Genomic DNA, 19,595 nt, shown 5'->3' on the forward strand with positions numbered 1-19,595 from the left:
TGTTTCAGAGCTATATTAGAAAAGAAACAGGTTTATTGTGCTTGTTACTCACTTCTATTTTCATTTAAACCTACTTCTAACATGTCTCTCGGGGAAGAAGCCATCCACAGTACGTTCTCTGACTCTGTATAGGGTCAGATCTTCAGCTGCCGTAAATCGCAGCATAATCTCCCTTGTCAGTGGAGCCTCGCTGATTTACACCAGCTGGGGATCTGGTCCTGTCTGTTTTCATCCTGAATTCAAGTTCATCGCCAACAAGTATATCTACTTTTCCATCCCCTATTGCATATGCTGTAATCCTTTGTGCCCAATGGAGTCGACACAAGAATAGCGTAAGAGGCCCTGATCTACAGATATATCAGAAAAGAAGGGTTTTTGTTGTTGCTAGCTTCTGTTATCGCATAAAAGCAGGTTACAAGGCCTTTCCATGTGCCTTGACTCGTGTGTATGTCTGCAGTGGATTCAAAGGGAGCCCTTTTAAAAGAACTATATGAATACCGAGGAAGCGATTTCAGCACTGTAGAGTGGACAGCATCTTTAGGCTTTTTCTCATCTCTTTTGAAGAGCTGAGGTACAAATGGAATTGGATTCAGCTCTGCACAATGTGCATAGTGTCTATTGAGTGCCGCTTTCTGAATAAAACTCTCCCACACTGGACACTATACTCGGCCCACATTTTTAACATGAGTGTTTTCAACATGCAGTGTTTCAGGGCAGACTGCTTCTTGTAAGCACTCTGACAATAGGGCCATGGGGACTGTGAGTCTCAATCAGCTTAAGGCAACATCCATTCCATGAGAGTAGAATATTTAATAAATAGGACTGCTCTAAAGAACAGGAAAGCAGGGCTGTCTGGCAGTCAGAGCATCATAGGGACTGGTTCTGGCCTTATGCTGGTTGTATATCGCGGTAATTCTATTGACCTTGGTGGAGTTGTTCCTGATATAGATCAGGATGAGATCAGGATCATGTCCATGGAATTTAGATATGGAAAAGACCCGTTAAGTCATTTAGTCCACCCTCTGGTCACTACAAGAGTATCCCCTGCACTGAATGTTCTAATTCTTTGGAACAGGAGCAAGAACAAGGTAAAAGGATCTCTTTGAAATAGGTGATCTCTGTATTAGACATGGGGCCTGAATTCAAAGCCTGGATCCAAATACCCTTGGACTAGGGCAGAATCCAGATCTGGTTTCTATCTCTGCTTTACGCCCTTTGTAGGAAGAAGGGAGGGTAATGCCTGTGGTAATGGAAGTTGAGATAGAACTTAAGTCTTGACTTTGTGTATTTGGGTGGAGTTAGGGGAGGAGTTGTCTTCCTTAGTTCTTCCTTAGTACTGGGAGGTAATAGACAATCTCCTTGAGACACTCAGGGGAGACTGTGGCTGGCGCAGCATGGCACAACTGGTCAAACAAGGTGGGGAATAAACTCCTGACCTGTGATGAAGCTGGTGGAGGTGAATCCACTCCTCATCGCATCCTGGGCTGCCTGCAAGCGTACGGTGTATTCCGTCGTCTCCAAAAGCCCCTCTAGGCGGATCCAGGTGTCCTCAGCATCGACTATCAGCTCCTAGACACAGGTCACAAAAGTAGGTAGAAGCCAAAAGCAACAGACTAGACAAGCTACCGGGAACCCAGACAGCATGTAAAGAGGGAGCAGAAGCCAGGAACTTCTATAGCGCATGCTGTCTGACTGAGTATCTTAAAGCCATTTATACCCGGTAAGCTCTCAACACCCTGGTAGTATTGCCACCCCCATTTCCCCAAGGAGTAAACAGAGGGAAAGTGACTTACCTTAAGACACAGTATGTTGAGGCAAAACTGAGATTAGACTCCACATCACCTGACTCCTAGGCTTGGCTTTAGCTGCTCAGCCATGTTTCCTCTTTGAACTTCAACCAAGGGGAGATTTAGGGTGACTAGACAGAGTAAGTCCCCCAGAATAGGGGGTGATGTGTAGATGCTATTCATGGTCCCTATGTACATGGATTACTGATTCCCATAGGCCCAGGGAACATGTTGTGTAACCTCATTGGAAGGCGACTGAGGTGCTTCATGGAAAAATGAGTAGTTCAAAAAGCCTCTTTAATCCCTAATCATTTAACATGAAGTTCGGCCCTCGGCAAAGATCTATGTACCACTTACCCTACTGGGGCAGTGATGGTAGGGTTAAGTGGTATCCAGGTGATTTCCTGTTCCTCTGCAGAGGGGTGTATTTCACTCTTCCCTGTAGACTTGATAACCACAACTGATGGTCAGTTTACTGTACCTGCTGGGAGCTGAATTCAGGACATCGTCTTTCCCTTGAAACAGGGCATCCCTGATGCCCAAAGCAGCATAAAGAGTGGAGCTGGCCAGCTCTGTTAACCAATTCCTAGTCTGTGCTCTCCGTTGTTTTAATCTAGCTGGTGGTCAGCCAGATCATGTGGCTCTTATTGAATCTCTTACTGAAATGCAAACATCCTGCGTCCCTTGTGAACTAGTAATACTGTCAAAGAAAACTATTAGGCATGTTTGCAATGGCCTATTTCTGATAAAGCAATGTTCATCGGCAGGTTTCTTCCACATAGTCAGATATTGACAAACTTATTAAATGATCAAACACACTGTGCTTTAGGGTGAATTAGTTGCCTGCATCTCTCTTTCTACTCTCCCTAAAGATAAGTGCCATATTAGCCTCCTTCCATTGCTCAGGTACCTTTCTCCAGGCTCCAAGGACTAATTTTCAGAGGATCTGAAATATTCTCCACTACTTCTTCCAAACATTTCAGGTGAATCTTGCCCATTTGGACCTGCAGATGTGGGCACTGATTTTTGTCTCCAACTCCTGGCTTACCCTGTGGATTGTGGCCTATCTGAGCATTGTCTAATAGTAGTGTCTATGAGGAAACTTGTGTCTGTCATCCGGGTCAGCCTGAGCCTCAGATTTATGCAAAACCCTCAGAAACATTGTCCTTCCTCTGGTGACTTGGATTGCCTCATTTATTAGTCCCTCCCCCCTGCCCCCAATCTCTGATTCTTGTTTTAGTGCAAACCCCTTTATCAGTGAAAACTCACCTTCCGGCTTCCATCAGTCGATCTATAGGTCATGATGTAGTTCTCGATCTCTGCCATTGGAGGTTGCCATGAAAGGAGGGCGCTCCGGCGGGTGACCTCAGTGGCAGTCAAGTTAGTCGGGGGATCCAGAACTGCAAAGGTCAATAGGAACCTAGGGAATTGGGAGTCTGACACACTAGCATGGCTATTACAGCTGATTGAAACAGCATGCTGGATCCATGAATCATGTTGACAGGTGTGCTGGCTGAACCACAGAAGTCTGGGATTTCTTACGATCCTGTGCTTAGCCCATCCTTCCCCTTGCTCTCCAGGCCAGTTTGCCCACCCCAGCTCGGAGCTCCACTAGGAACCAGATAAATATTCTCCACATGGACTTCTTTTGTCATGCAATTGCTCTGAAATGCATGAAGCAAAATGTCTGTCAAGAAGCTATTTAATAGTGAAACAGATTCCATTGTTCTCCTGGATACAGCCTTACAGCAATGGGCAAGAAAAGGATCTGATAAGGGTCTCCTCTTGAAGCCATTGGGAAATCTTATCTAGGGGGATCAGCAGAAAGGAACTGCTGGGTGTTTGAAAAGCATCTTTCTGAACCTGACATCTCACATGTATCAGTACAGTCTGGTTCTTATACCATGCCTATCATCATGGTCCCCTCCTGAGGTCCCTTCCAACCCTGATATTCTATGATTCTATGATCATGGTATCTGGGTGCCTTTGTGGTACCTGAGCACATAAAACAGACTGTTTAACAACTTATTTGGCTTCTGTTCCCCAGCCAGACAAAATAAAAGCCACTAAGGACATTTAGTTGGAGAAGGAAAGAAGTTACCGTACGTACGAGTCGTAAAGTTGGTGCTGATGGTGCTGCTTGTAAGAGGCCCATTGGTGGCATACATGGTGACCATGTAGCTGGTACTGGGCATCAGGTCGATCAGCTGGTACTCTTGGTTGGCCCCGTCCACTAGAATGGTCTCCCCTGCAACTGAAATCAGATGGAGCTGGCTTGGGCTGAATACGGAGCCCTTCTGTTGTTAAAATATGACTGGGAAAGAACCATTTGGGAAAAAAAAGCCTATCGTGGCAGGTTGCCTGGGCACAAGAGGTGGCATTTAACCATGTCGTGCCACCAGCCTGTCTCCGCTCTTTGCGTGAAAGATGTCCTCCTTCCTTCAGATCGCAGAAGAATGAGGATGGCCATTGCCCACACTCCTTACAAAAACCATGCCAACACCTGGCCCGTACATAGCACTTCCCATCCCAGGTTCTCCAAGCAACTTACAAAGAGCACAAGAATTATGATCGCCATTTTACAGCTGGGGAAACGGGCTTAGAGAGGAAGGGTGAGTGAGTTGTGCCAGGTCACAAAGCAAGTCAGCAGGATTAAAACTCAGCTCCCTCCCCAGTGGATCATGCTGCCTACTTTCTTGCTACTAACTTGTAAACTTGCTGCCCTGCAATCCGTGAGCATAGCAATTTTGTTTGGTGTTAGAAGCAGGCTTGGGCAGGAGTGGGTTTAAAGCAACAGATGTAAGGAAATGTCAATTTCAGCCACCACACTGAAATCAACAAAAAAATATCCACCTTCAGTTGGTGGAAGTGCAGACTTCTCCCCCACCTTGCACCTGCAGGAACTGGGTGGCACCAGCCCTGCGGCAGTGCAGGGGGCTCTGCGAAACCCGATTCCCTGTCTGGGGATGGAGCCATTCAGCAGGGGGATGGCCTCCCCATGGCCAGCGGCTTGTCCTCCTCCTTGCAGTCTTGGCCAGGGTCTCTGCTGTGCCGGGCCATGATCACAGCCTCCCTGGCACCTTGCGCTCCAGTGTCTTGGATCCCTCAGCCGTGCAGGGAGCCCCCTGTAGCCCTGCTGTCAATTCTGGGAACCCCCTACAGCCCCCCTTTATTTCGCTCAACTGTGAAAATAAAAATATTTTAAAATTGGGGAAAAAAATAAATAAAAATCAACGTTTAATCGTTGAAATTGTAAAAAAAATAAAAATAAAAAAAAAATAGAATTCAGCCAGGCCTGTGCATAGGGGACTCTCTGTTTGCCCACTGGCTGCATCTTCTCCATTTTCCCCCTCTTCAGTACTGGGGCTAACTAGAGGCCCCCTCATGTTCATGTCTAGTTTTGGTGAGCTGGGCTAGCTATGAGGGTGTCTGGAGCTCAGATTTCAGGGTCAGCCTTGTCCTCAGAGTGCTGGGGCAGGGAGCATCGCAGGGTGGGATGGTCCCTGTTGATACAGTGTTGGGGCACCTCTCTCTGGGTTGACAGGACACTCAGGCAGGAGTAGGCTGTGTACTGTGTGTGTGGAAAAATTCAAGCAGGAATAGATATCGGTTTGAAATCAGGACATGGCCTGCCCCTCTGCCATCCTGTTCCACCTTTTCTGGTCTTAGCGTGGCTTTGCTCAGAGAGCAAAATCCACCTTCTAATTTCCCATAATGATAGAATCCCTTTAAACCAGCTGTCTTTGGGGTAGGTGGTCAGGTTAATTAATTAATTTCTGATGCAGCTAATAGCGTTTAGCTAGTGGCGCTAAAGTCACGTGCAAATCTTGCTGCTTAAAGGCTGGAGGCAAACCAGATCGGCTTTCCGGCTTCACAGACATACCTGTGTAGTGTGTTAGCACAATGACGTAGTTCTCGACTTCAGAAAGAGGTGGGTTCCACTGGAGCAGGGCTTCTGTTGGGGTGACATTGGTGGCAGTCAGACCCAGAGGGTGGTCCATGGCTGAGAAGGAATCAGAAATTCATCAGGTGAAGGGTGTGAAGAGGAACTGGGCTCTCTGGGTGGGGCCAGAGGTGAATTCCAGATTAAATCCCAGGAAAACCTTCCTAACAGTAGGAACAGTAGGACAATGGAACAGACTGCCTCAGGAAATCATCAAAGCTCCTTCACTGGAGGTGTGCAAAAGAAGGCTGGGTAGCCATCTGTCTGGGATGGTTTAGACAACAAATCCTGCATCTTGGCAGGGGTTAGACTAGATGACCCTCGCAGCCCCTTCTAACCCTCTGGTTCTATGATTCTAACTCCACTGCATATGGGTTCAATAGCTTCTATTCCTGCTAGGCAGATTTTTTTTAATCCACAGGGGCTTTTCTATGCTGCTGCTGCTGCTAACTCTGTGGGGTAGAAAACCCTTGGAGTAGGTGAAATTTCTGCAGTTGCTTCCTGCAGGTCAGGTCAGGTTCTGTTTAAGGGTCCTAGACACAGCTTGACCCTTCCTCTCTCCATGGTATAATAAAAGAGCTAATTTAGATTCAATTGAGAGTCTGTTACATGCTGCAGAGCTGAAATCACTAATACCTAGGTCTAAGTATTAGACCTACTTTGGGACAGTGAGACTGTCCAGTATGCACCAGTAATGAGGCTCCCCCACTAACAGCTGAAATCACTGAGAGCTGCGTTAAGTAGGGGGAGCCCTGAAGACATCTTGGCAAGAGGCCAGCCGGACAGCTGGTGGAGAGGTGTGGCAAGTGGCCAGCAGGGTGGCTGGCGGAGAGGCGTGGCAAGCGGCCAGCAGAGAAGTTGGTGGAGAAGGCCAGAGCAGAGACGTGGCAATTGGCTGTTGGGGCAACGAGCGAGTGCCTGGGCAGTGTAGCGTGTAAGGTGCCTCCTTACCCCCTCTGCCTTCCACACAGGATGGGAGGTGAACTCTGCGGATGAACCTCTGAACTCTGGGGTTGCCCTGGCCAAGGACAGCAACTGTGAGTGGGGTACAGAGAAGGGACTTGCATATTAAAGGGACTTTTGGGTTGCTGGATTTAAGACCCTGAGGGGAAAAGGACACTGCCCAATTTACCAGGGGGTGGGTCTTTTGCTCATGGTTTGGGTTTATGAACCCTAGTTACAGTGTTTTCCCAAATGCTGAGTTAATTCCCTCCTTTTATTAAAAGTTTTTGCTACACTCAGACTCTGTGCTTGCGAGAGGGGAAGTATTGCCTCTTAGAGGCACCAACGGGGTGGTGTGTAATTGTCCCAGGTCACTGGGTGGGGGCTCGAGCCGGTTTTGTGTTGTATTGTTGAAAAGGAACCCCTAGATACTGAACCTGGCCCTTGTTGCTGCTGGCTCCACCTGGCAGAAGGGTTACACATGCTATTTAGAGCATTGTGAAGTTATTTCAAAGTGTGGAAATAGCACTGGATGCCTTCACAGTGCCCCTTTCCCTGAACCAGTAATGTGCACCACAAGTCACCCGGAACAGAGGCTGCAGTTTTGAGTCCGAAGCCCTTTTAAGCTATGGTCATCCAAACAATGAGGTCACCCTAAGAGTCAGCAGCAATCCTTGCTCCCACTCCCCTTGCCTCTCCGCACATCACACCCTGCCAGAGGGCATGCACTGCACAACCCCCGATCCCATCAATGGAAATCTCCCCCACCTGTATACACGGTGCTGGAGACCCGCTCGCTCTCCTCCCGGCCCCGCACGCTGCTCAGGCTGATCTCGTACTTGGTCGCTGGCTGCAGGCGGCTGAGGGTGTATTCGGCAACGTCATTGGCGACTGCCGTGCTGTCCACTCTCCCTGCAAAGCACGGGCAAAGAGCTTCATGGTTGCTCATCAGATCGTCCTGCTCTGAGCAGGAGCCTAGAGAACCTCAGGCTGCAGGCGCAAGGAGCGGAGATCCAGGCTCAGTTCTAGGGTGCAGACAGGTTAGGGGGTATTGGAAGTTACTTGGAGGAGACGCAGGGACAGGAATGTGAGTGGACCTTTGCCACCTGCCTCGCAAGCCCCAGCGTAGAGGGCATGCCAGGAGAGTGGGGATATGCCCATTGTGCTGAATGCTGGGTATTTGGGGCTGCTGTGGGTTGGAACAGCCCCGTGGGGCTGCTCTAACTTATGCCAGGGCTATTTCACACCCTGGAGCAGCACCAGATCTGGAGGGCTCGCAGCCACCTTTCCCTTGGGCTGGCCCTCAGTGCCTTGCATCTCACAAGGTTCAGCAGAGTGGATCAATAACACTGGGGCCAAATTCACTCTTTGTTCTTGCTGGCTTTGGCACCGGCTGCTGGTGGCGGGGTACCTGCTGTCAGGGAGGACGTAGCAGTGCGCAGTGACGACACTGTTTCCGCCACTGACTGTGGGCACTGCACCACCCCCTAATCTGGGTATCTCCATCTCTGGCTTAGCTCCTAGCAAGACCCCAGAGTTGCTCTGGAGCCATTCTAGTAGGGCAAGATCCCTTAGGGTATGTCTGCACTGCAGCTGGGAGCATGCACAGATAGATGCCGCACTAGCTGTGCTCGGGTTAGCTCGCTCAACAGAGTACTCATCACGGGGGTCTGGGCGGACTTGTCCTTGGGAGGCCAGCCTGAGCCATCACCTGCACCACTGCGGCCATGCTGCTACATTTAGTGCACTAGCTCCGCCAGAGCTAGCACGCATCTGCCTACCTGCGCCTGGAAATGTGCTCCTAGCAGCTGGGTAGACACGCCCTTGGACAAAGACTCAGGACCTGTGCCTGAGAGGTGCTGGACCCCCACCCCTTCCATGGGACCTGTTCCCAGAAGGTGTGGAAGTTAGAGTTCTGTGTGTATTACCAGCCACATCATGGTGCATCCCCAGGGGGCGTTAACTTCTTATGCCAAGGCTGAACCGACCCACATCAGCTGGACAGAGGGAATTTGGTGACTGTGGAGGTGGCCGGTGCCCGCTGCAGCTCAGCCAGAACTGAGGCCTGGACCCTGAACTTGCAGATCAGTGGATGGGAAATGTCTGCTCCAATAAATGGACCCTCTGCTCCTGGAGTGGGGGCACTGGTTTGAGAGCTTTCATCGTAAGAGACTTGTTGCCATTCATCCTCTCTCCTGGGGGAAGGCAGACAGCGCCAGGGCTGCCTTTAGGTGGACGGGTTCCATAGGACCCTGCCCCACCCCTCCACTTCACCCCCAACTCTTTCCCTCTTGGTTTCCTATGTCATCCCTCCATCTGCCTTCCCCACAGCCTCGCCACTTCTTTCCCCTCTCCACTTGTTTCTTTCTGGCCTCTCTAGGGTTGGGAGCTACCCAGCGGGTGCCTGCCCCCTCTCCCATTCCTACCATGCACTCTGCAGTACTGGCTTCTCCCTGCTGCATACCTCCCCCTGTAGTCATGGCCTGCAAGGTGGCTGGCTGTTACGCTATGCCAGAAGCGACCTAGGAAAGCCCACAGCCCACTTTGGGACAGCCTTTAGAGCTGGCAGCTGGGTTACCTTGTGCAGATCGGTAGGACACTCTGTAGTGGTCAAAAGCTGTGATAGGAGGGGCCCAGAAGATCATCACGGAGTCCTTGGTTACGTTGCCCACAGTGAGGTTCTTCGGGGGGTCGATCCCTAGAGGAGACAGGCAGAGGCGAGATGAAGCCTGCGAAGCAGTCACAGAACACGGATTGCTGGCTGAACCAGTGGTCGATCCAGCCGAACATTTCTGCACAGAGAATTTCATAGCACAGTCACCCCAGCTGCCAGAAGGGGGGGCTGCATCTATCGGACTCCTCACCTGTAAAAAAAAGCCAGGTTATGAGGACAGTATGGGTGTATGCAAAGAAGTGACAGCAAGACAACCCACCGGGGGAGCTATTTAAATAGCCAAACTCAACAAGGAATGCTGACATTGAACCCTATTCTAGGATTCAAAAGCCTCCAAGGCTCTGAACTTGAGCTGGAGAAACAAGAGGTCTGATGCAAAGCTCAGGGAAAGAGTCCCACAGACTGACTGACTCCAAAGGAAGGTTTGAATGCTCAGCCCCTCTCTGGAGCTCTGCCGTGTGTCTGGAAATGGGTTAGCTCCCACACCCCACAACTCCCATCTCTCTAGGCCCATTGTGCATTTGTTTGTGGCTGCTTTATCCTAAACTGGAAGGATGGGGTTGGCTATAAAGTGATTTCAGATCACAAGCTAAACACATTCATTTTTTTGGCCATGGTGGAGATTCCAGGATTAAGGGAGGCTAAATGTTTAATCCCCTTGTATTGTTTTGGGTTCTGTTACCACGGCAAGGACAACCACAATATGAAACTGGGTATGTAGCGTGCTGCAATGGGAGCCCAAGGCAGAGTATCTGGTTCTGGAGCATGCAGAACAGGAGGCCTGAGACAAACGGTCTAGCTGTGGGGCATGTGGAACTGGAGCCTGAGATGAATAATCCCTTTAAAATAATGAGCCGTAGGGGCAGCAACTTTCTTTTGTAAAGGTAAATTATTCTTTTAGCTCCAACTCTGGAGGATGGTTTCGAGCCAGGAGTCTCTGTTACCTCCCGTGTGTATCTTGGATCTCTTCTGCAGCCGGAGATTAGGCATGAGCATTATACCCCATCAAACAGCTGCTGACTTTACCTGTTGTGATGGAGCCCACTATGGGCTCGGAGCTGACCAAACCATGCACAGCCACCAGTGACACGATGTACTCCGTAGATGGTTGCAAGCCAGACAAGGTGGCGTGTCTCTTGGTGGCATCTAGCATGACCTGCTTGGTCTCCTCCTTGTCTCTGGGATTGTAGTTCAAGATAAACCTGTCTGCTGGAGGGGAGGGGTCACTCCAGGTGATGTTCAGGCTGGAGGAAGTCACATGAGAAAAATGCAGCTGTGTGATTGGTCGGAACCCTGGAAACCAAAGAGAGGTGTTGCAGATCTGTCACGGAATGGTTACACACCAAGGCAGGAGCGTTGCATATGACAAGACATCCATCATACAGAATTAATCAGAGAAAAGTCTCATTCAAGAAGTGTCCCAGGCAGAAGTATGGCTACATACTGAACCACTTCTCGCTGGGTTATGTCACTATGTGGCATGACGCTACTGTAAAATACTAGGATTCACTGCCCAGCAGTGTCAGATCGAGAGAGGCCAGCCCTGGTCTCTCCATTAACTTGAACCAGAGTTGAGAACAAGAGGAAAACTGAGGAAAAAAGGGTGCTCGACCCACAAAATAAGCTCCACTCAGAGACAACTGGTACCTGCTGAGAGGGGGGGCACAATTTAAAGGTTCACCCCCCCCAACAGCTTGAGTCATGCACCCCCTAAGCACGCAACCCCCCCTTACCCTCAGTGGCCCCTCCCTTCAGCTCCCAGCTGTTTGCTGCTGCCTCTCCCCACAGCTGCAGCTTGAAGCTCACCAGCTCCAGGAGCTGCTGCACAGGGAGGGGGCCTGGCTAGCAACCTGTGGCAGAAATCTGGGTTGGGGGATACATGACCGTGCGTGGCCGCCCCCCCCCCCCAATGCATTGCCTCTGGCTCTACCTACAATAGTTGCTAGACACTGTCAGTGGATTGGGCAGATATTCAAAATCTGATCGTATGTACTGTCTTGGTTCCTGGAGCATGGGCTCTGGAAGCTCCTAGGGCCTGGTCCCATTGACTGAGTCAAAAATGGAAGTGATGGTATCTCAGCAAGGGCACCCACCACCCCACCATGGTGTTAGAATGAGACATACCTCTTACTAGATTGTGTGGATCTGTGATCCCCCGCCTTTTCTTACAGGCTTTCCCGAGCAATGACACAGTGAACAATGCTGCTATTTCAGTGATCATCACCGGGTATCTGAGTTCACCACACTGAAATGTATGGGCAGTTTACACCTTTTGGATGAGCTGTTCCAGACTCGGGCAGTCATCTCTGCATCAGTTATGCTCAGCTCACATTTGCAACCATAACGGCTAGAGACTTTTTTTTTTTCCAAACAAAATGTTGAGATTCGGGAGCACAAGATGTCAGGTCAGGAGATGTGCCAGCAAGTTGCACCAATCTGAGCCGTGGCAGAGCTTGTCCCGGCCCTTCCCTACCTGTGAATGCATCCACTGTGGACTCCAGGCTCTGCTGACGGCCTCTCTCGGCAATGACTGAGATGGTATATTCTGTACCGGGATCCAGGTCTGAGAGTGTCAGCTCAGACTTGTCCTTGGGTGCAGTCACCTCGGAGGCCATCCCGGAAGCTGGAGTGAAGGTGATGCGGTAATGGTCGATGGGGCCCTTTGCCTGGGTCCAGGCCAGGGAGATAGACGTTTCCGTGGAGGCTGTCACCACGAGGTTCCGAGGGCTGTCAAGCTCTGTGGGAGGAGACGATTATGAGGTAAATCAGTGGCTCTCAACCTTTCCAGGCGACTGTACCCCTTTCAGGAGTCTGATTTGTCTCTCGTACCCCCAAGTGTCACCCCACTTAAAAACGACTTGCTGACAAAATCAGACATGAAAATACAAAAGCGTCACAGCACCCTATTACTGAAAAATTGCTGACTTTCTCATTTTTACCATGTCATTTTAAAATAAACCCATTAGAATATAAATATTGTATTTGCATTTCAGTGTATAGTATGTCGAGCAGTATAAACAAGTCATTGTCTGTATGACATTTTAGTTTGTACTGACTTCACTATGGCTTTTTATGTAGCTTTTTGTAAAACTAGACAAATATCTAGATGAGTTGCTGTATGCCTTGGAATACCTCTGAGTACCCGCAGGGGTATGTGTACTCCTGGTTGAGAACCACTGAGGTTAATTATAATGCAAGCCACAGGGCTCAGCACACTGGAGTTGTGCTGGTTGAATTGCGTACACTGCAGCCCAGGACACTGAGCAGGGCTGAACGGTGCATGGCTTCCAGGCGTGCCCAGAGGTGACTTTACGATAACAACGGAGTCTCTGGTGTGTGAAACAGCTGAGAGGGGCAGGAAGGGGAGCTGGCTAGTGCTTTTGGTACATGAAGTGACGCTTCCCTAGTTACAAGACCTAAACATACTTAGGAAGACTGTGGCTATGGCTACACTAGAGAGATGGCAGTGGCGAAGCTGCCAGCTCTCTAATGTAGCGACTCTAAGCCGACAGGAGAGAGCTCTCCCATCAGCTTAACTACTCCAGCCCCCGCGAGTGGCGGTAGCTGTGTTGGCAGGAGAAGTGTAGGCGCGGGAACTACGGGTATGGGGGGGTGCTGCAGCACCCCCAGGTTTTATGTGGGATCCCAACCCCTCCCCTGAGGATGTGCTCCTGGCCCTGCACGTGGGGTCCTGGCTGCCACCCCACGCCCAGGGCTCCGCTACTGGCCCCATATGCAGGGTACCGGCTGCTGGGCCCGAGCCCTCCCCCAGCCTCAGCCCTCTTACCCCTGTTCGGGTCCCCTCCTCCCATAGCCTTGCTCCTGGTCTCGGCTCGGGGGTGGGGGTGGGGTCGTCAACAGGGGTAAAGGGGCTGGCTTTCAGTAAAAGTGTTCTAGCACCACTGAGGAGCAGCTCTCTCACTGACATAGCATAGTCTACATCGGCACCTACGTCGCTCAGGGGGCTGGTTTATTCACACCCCTGAGAGACATAAGTTATGGCGTAGTGTAGACACAGCCTGTGGCAGGATCCTATAGCAGAGGCTGCACCAGGCAGCACTGGCTCTCCCTGGCTCTGCACAGGCTACAGCTAGGTGTGGTTTAAAGGAAGCAGTGCTGTGCTTTAAGAATGATGCCAGTGAGTGCCATGCTGTGTGTTTTATTTTGCCTGTTTATAGGTCTGTGATCTGATGGCACATGGAACTCACCAGTCCTCGCGTTCATGGTGGCTGGGACGCTCTGCTTGCTGTCCATGACGGCCGATATCCCAATTCCATATTCGGTTCCTGGCACCAGATCTGCCAGCAGATTAAAAAAAAAGACAGGTTATGCTTCTGTGTGTGTGCATGAGTGTGTATTACCAACCACAAGATTGTATTTCCTTTGCTTTGCCTCACCCCCGCCATTCTCTCTTCACGATCAACCTTGTCACGGTAACTCCACGTTCTCCTGTTGGTGTCTAAGTGCTTATAAAGGGCACAGTATTTATGGTATCTAGGCGCTAAGGTTGCTGCTGAAAATTTTCCAATAAAACTATTTGGCAGTGCTGAATTATTTTCTGGGGTATCAAGTGCCTCCTTCCGAGATGTCTCTAAAGTGAAGCAACTTAGGGAAATCTTAGGAGAAATTGAACAGGACCTCAGAAAACAGCTTCCTATTGTGAGAGTTCATGTGAACAGGTGTCCGAGGAAGCCATGGGCTGTGCATAACGATTTCTGATGGCCCTCCAAAGGCCGGGAAGTGGAATCATGCTACGTATTCTTGATCGCCATCTACTGGCGCCTTATCTATTAGCTATTTATATATGTACCTATAGCGATCACTCCTGTAGCACCTATCACCACAAAATTTTATTTTGCTTTGCTACTGTTAGAGATGTCCCAATTTCTCCAAGACTGCTCGGTTGCTCTATGACAAGGATACACCTCTAGCTTAGAACATAGCATGCTGTTCAATGCAAAATCTGGAGTTGTGTCTATCTGTAAAATCGGGGGAGTAACACTTTTATACCTTACAAGAGTGTTGTCAGCATGATTTTAGGGCTTGCAGCTAGCTGGGGAGTAAATCTACCCAGCCCTAGCCTGCCACACACTAAGGGTCTGATGCACACTAACAGTTTCTTAGTGCACTCTGATCTACTCCTGTTTCAAAGCAGGGTACATCAAAACACGCTAGGGTACTGTTAGTGCGTGGCAGCAGGGTCCACATGGCCAGTGAGTACAGGGTAGATTCATGCCCCAGCTTGCCATGGACTAAATGTTTGTGTAGACCAGCACTGAGTTAATATTTTAGACCCTGCTTTGAAAATGGAGAGCACTACAGAAGCGCTAAGTAATATTCTTAGAGGTCAACAAATGCTCATGTAAGTTGTGTCTTGTTTTGAGCTGGAGTGGTTGGCTCTTTTGGGACCATTGCATACATTGTTGGCTGGGGAAATTGGATTATTCTAACAAAAACAAGGCAATGTTTTAAAAGTAACTATTGAGACCTGCTGTAGTCGCCTGTAAAAAGATAGAAATTCAGAGTAAGAGACTCAGCCAGAGAGAGGTGGAAATGATAAGCTAGCTTTATTTGTTACCAAAATTATTTGACATCTAACATTGTCAACTGTGTTTCTTATTTTTGAGGTGTAGATGAAATGGTCGATAATTAATGAAGGAACAGTCTTTTGCTCTGAGAGCTGAAACAAGCAGGTACTAGACTGCGGTCGGCACAACCTGTGATTTCTGACTCAGGAGATTGAAATCTAGCTAATTTCCTGGGCACTGATCGCAGATCACTATTTTATCTCGGTGGAATATCTCATGGGTTTGTCTGTCACTTCCTTTTGGTTTCTGATGGGTTTATTTCTCTCCTGCCTGGCCATTATTGATCTTTCCCATCAAGTTAGATAAAAGCTGTAAAAAAACAGCAGCCAAGTAAAACTCATTTCCACAGAAGCAGCATTGCCAAAATGTGACCCAGCAGCATGTGGGAGCCCCTAGGGCCAATCTCTGACCCCTCCCTGTCCTTCTGTGGACTAAGAGGCAGGGAACATAGGTTGTCTTCACTGCCACTGACCTGCTAGGTGGCCTTCAAGTCACATCATCTCTTTGGGACTCTGTTTTCCCTGCCACCCTTTTACCTGTCTTGTCTAGTTAGGTTGTACGCTCTGTCTCTTTCACAATGTATTTGTGCAGCACCGAACACAATGGAGCCCTGATCTCAGCTGGGGATTGTAAATGCTACTCTAATCCAAGTAATAACGATCATTTAGGCACCAATGTAAGAGTCATAATTACATTGATGATGTATGGGTGGGTGCTGAGCCCTGTTGAAAATCTGGCCCCAATTGTGGGTGCTGAGCACTTGGAAATACGTCTCAAAACTGCTTGGAAAATCTGGCCCATAGTGCTTGCAGGGATCTGTTCCATTGCTACTTCTCCGTCTGGTCCCACCTTGATCAAGAAAGAGAGCATGGTCTGGTCACCGTTAAGGCCTAGGGCAGCAGGGAGGTCAGGGCAGGTGGTGTGGCCTTCTCTCAGGTTCTCAGTAGGTGCTCAGAGTCCTCGTGGTGACACATGTAATTGGATTACAAAGTACTTAATTCTTTTCTCTGGCCAGTGGCACAAGGACAGAGAAGCTGAGCTGCTAATCCTTCACCAGCTCCAGTTAGGCACTGTGTAATTAGTGAGGGGTGAACAGGGCATGTGGCCACTCCAGAGATCCCATTCTGTGCACATTCCCTCTTGGCAAAATTATAAACAGGGGAACCCAACCCTTACCTACCCTTTTAACAGCTGCCAAAACATTCCTTCACTCCCCACCCCAACCCCACATCCCCCCCAGTGATAAGAGCACCAATCCCTGTGCGAGCTATACATAATGGCAGTCTCCTGATTTCCCACCCAGCCTTTGGAGTGCTGAGCCTGTGACTCCTACCCACCCTCTTTGCCCCATCTCTGTGTACAGAAAAAGGAGACACCCCCTCCCACCCGGGCTATATAAATGCCAGGGCCAGTGCTGCAAAAGGATCAGAGGTTTGGATAAGTACCACGCCTGAATTCAGATACTGCCCGCACCATACTCTCCAAACCACTTGGGTCTGCAAAACTGGCCTGGCAATCTGTCCATCTTGTGAGATTTCCAGTACTTCCTGCTACTTCATGCTGGAAATACTAGGAGATGGCCTTTTCCTGTCCAGGTATGATCCAGGAAGTGCGGATGCACATGAAAGTTTTTTTTAAAAAAGTGAAATAATAAACGGAAACTTCTGCCACTCCCAGGGTTCTGAATTTCAAAGGTTGCTATGAGTTCTACAGAGGCATCGGAGAGCCAGCACCTGATAAACCATGCTGAAACTTTAAGGGTTGCAGGGTTCCCGCCACCAGGCTGTATCTGTGCAAGAAGACAAGTAGTGGAGGCAACCAGTTTCACACCAAGAGAGACAGACAAAACAAACACTAAAAATACATCCCCTCCATTAGGGCGGAACGTCCTCACCAATGGAATTAAAGGAAACGCATTTCACTCTTCTGTGTAGCACGGAGGTGCAGCACAGACCAGCTACTGAATCTGTGCAGCACCTGAGTGCTGCTTTCCCAAGCAGTTAAACAGAGATGAGTAATGTCTTCTCTCCCGGCTCCTGACTTTTGTACTCAGGGTAGGGAATCCTCCAAGGCCCGTGTGTCGTTGTGTATGAGAATGGGTGATGGACAGCAGTTCCACACCAATCTCCGCACTAGAGCTGGCCAAAAAACAGGGAGGAAGTTGGCCAAAGATTAAGAATAACCGTCAAGGTTATTTTTGTTTTGCCAGTTTTCAAAAGAAACGGTTTTTTCAGTTACTGGACCTTTTTTTGCAAAAATGTTCAGGTTTGGAATTTTTCGTTTGCTCTTCCACCTCCCCTGTTTCCATTTTTGCCACTGCAAAGGGGAAGGAAGAGAGACTGAGGCAAGGAAGGAAGAGGCTAAAGGATCAGTGGAGAAGGACCAAATAAAAAACAACAATGGGTGTTTTTCGATTTCATGGGGGAAAAGACCCTGAAAAATTAAAATTAAAAAATTCCCCACAACAATTTCTGATTTTGAAAAAAGACTAGTGTCCAACTAAAATGTTTAATTCCAGTACCTACTCTGCTCATTTGCCAGGGTCACAAAAGTGATCTTCAGTCCTTTCTACTCCACAGCTCTGTCTGGGCCAGATCTTTGGCTGATGTAAAGAGAGTCCAATGGAGTTACACCAGTTTACACCAGCTGAGGATCTTTTCCAAAGCATCTATTAATTTTCATTGCTTCCAGCACTGGCAGCTAAGAAAGCTATAGGAGAGGGAGCTGGAGTATGTTCTGGATCATTTATCATCAACAGAATGGTTAACTAAGTTCCGTGTGCAGAACCTCGATTACTATGAGGCAGTGCTAGAGAGGAAGGACACAGCTGGACTTTCAGATCCCAGGCTTGGGTACAGGGATAGCACCTAAGAAGCCCTACTTTCACCTTCAAATGGAGCAAAGCTGGCAGGCACCCTCATGAGACAATTACATGGGGCCCACTGTGGGAAAGACCTGGTTTTCCGCGGGTGTTGTAGAAGATGGGCATGAGCTAGTTCACTAAACCGGCCACTTGGTGGCAATGCTATTCCACACACCAGGCTCTCCCCTAGCCCAACAAAAACAGCTGGACTGTGAAATCATTGGGCACCTTGGCACATATGGCACTGGTATATCAGTATCCAGATGTGGGGATGGGCACTAGCTAAGACTTAGGCCAAAAGCAAAGGTCATTAGATTAGGGGATATCCTGGGTCACTGGGCTGGTTTTAAGTGTGGGCTGACCCAGAGGCTGCATTTCAGGGGGCACCGTGATGCTGGCTGGAATTCAGCTGCAGGAAGGAGACATCTGGCCTGAAGACCCCATGTGCTGTGAACCCCTCTCAGAATCATGTGCTGCAAGAAGAGGCCAAATGGTCAGCGGACAGGTCCCCTACTCTACCCAGGGGGAAGGAAATGGAAACCAGCAGGCTGCAGGAAAAGAGAGACAGGAGGGGAACTTGGGAAGGGAAAGAGATGGAAGGCTGGGGGAAGAGCCTGAAATATTCTTTAGCCAGGTGTCAGGCCACCTGGGGCTGATTGCATTGGGGAATTTGGTTCCCTTTGTGTGAATATACCATTCTTTCTTCACTGCAGCACCCAGCAATGTACTGGATAAACTCAGAAACACAGCTCTTTCCAGAGAGTAATGAAGATAACTCTGTTTTCCAGGTAACCAGTGGCAACATTACAGCCCCATCCAAATAGCTGCATCATGGCTTCCCCTCCAGAGGCCATCCTACTGCCCACCGCTCATGGTGTGCTGAATCCTGGCTAGAGCTGCAGCTGTGGTGGGTGTTGGTATCCCAGGGGCTGGGCAGGCTGATGGGGTAGCTGAAGTAACAAATGCTGTTACTAGCAGTTCAAAACCTGATCCAGTTCTCTCCCTCTGCATCCCCCACAAAACAAGGAAGAGTTGCACATTGACAGGGCCAGCAGGATGTTCCTTGAAACTCGGTTCTCTCCCGCTCCGTCTGAGTGCCTGGAGGCATGAATGCAAGGCCACCTACATAGAGCTCTTCCCTGCAGCAGAACTTCTTCCCTTCACGCTCTCCGCCATCTGCTCCTCTCTGACTCCGTCCCTCGGGGGGGAGGGGTGAGAGAAGCAGGGTTAGCCGTGGCCGTTATTTGGCTGGGAGCTCTCTAGGGTAACCTGCAATGCTGAGGAAGTGAGGTTAGATATTCAGCAGAAGCCAGACATCCCCTGGAGTCAGCAGTGGTGCCGTGCTCAGTCATGTTCTGTGCTGGTGCATGTGCTACCGTTTGGGTGACATGTAACCCCCCCGGCCTGCCCAGCTGTGATCATTACAGATGTTACGGCACTCATTGCAAAAGTAGGGACATTAGCTCTGGAGACCTGCTCAGCTTCCAGTTTGGCTAATTACCTTCTGCTGACCTAAATGCTTCCCACAGTTTAAGTGGATACTGCTAGTCATCTTCCCTTCCTTTCTCTCCCCCGGCTGGGGAGGGAGGGGGGCAGTGTGGCTGTTAAAGAGTGTTAAACAGTGTGGCTGTTAAAGAGCTGCCAGACTTCAGTGATTGGCAAAGTGATTCCTCTCTGTCAACTGCAGTGATTTGTGTTCTAACAGAGCAGTGTTTTACTGTGCTATAATTACACTGTATTTGTTTTCCTTATACGGTGCCCTGGGGCTTTTCATGAGAGTTGGAATATGATGATGATG

At 49.3% G+C, this 19,595-nt stretch overlaps 1 protein-coding gene across 7 annotated transcripts in view; it reads right to left on the reverse strand.

The window, feature by feature from the left end:
* Nucleotides 1–19,595, reverse strand: part of TNR (tenascin R) — a 284,069-nt gene that overhangs the window by 13,397 nt on the left and 251,077 nt on the right. For all 7 annotated transcript variants that reach the window (XM_074960992.1, XM_074960990.1, XM_074960991.1 and 4 more), the window contains 9 exons: nt 13,555–13,644; nt 11,820–12,083; nt 10,373–10,639; nt 9,251–9,370; nt 7,441–7,584; nt 5,671–5,790; nt 3,898–4,041; nt 3,057–3,187; nt 1,437–1,569 (listed from right to left, as the gene is read on the reverse strand). In XM_074960992.1, the coding sequence (XP_074817093.1) occupies nt 1,437–1,569; nt 3,057–3,187; nt 3,898–4,041; nt 5,671–5,790; nt 7,441–7,584; nt 9,251–9,370; nt 10,373–10,639; nt 11,820–12,083; nt 13,555–13,644 (1,413 nt within the window). The remainder of the gene's footprint in view (nt 1–1,436; nt 1,570–3,056; nt 3,188–3,897; nt 4,042–5,670; nt 5,791–7,440; nt 7,585–9,250; nt 9,371–10,372; nt 10,640–11,819; nt 12,084–13,554; nt 13,645–19,595) is intronic.

Source organism: Natator depressus, chromosome 8 (genome assembly GCF_965152275.1).
Source record: "Natator depressus isolate rNatDep1 chromosome 8, rNatDep2.hap1, whole genome shotgun sequence".
Classification (NCBI taxonomy): domain Eukaryota; kingdom Metazoa; phylum Chordata; order Testudines; family Cheloniidae; genus Natator; species Natator depressus.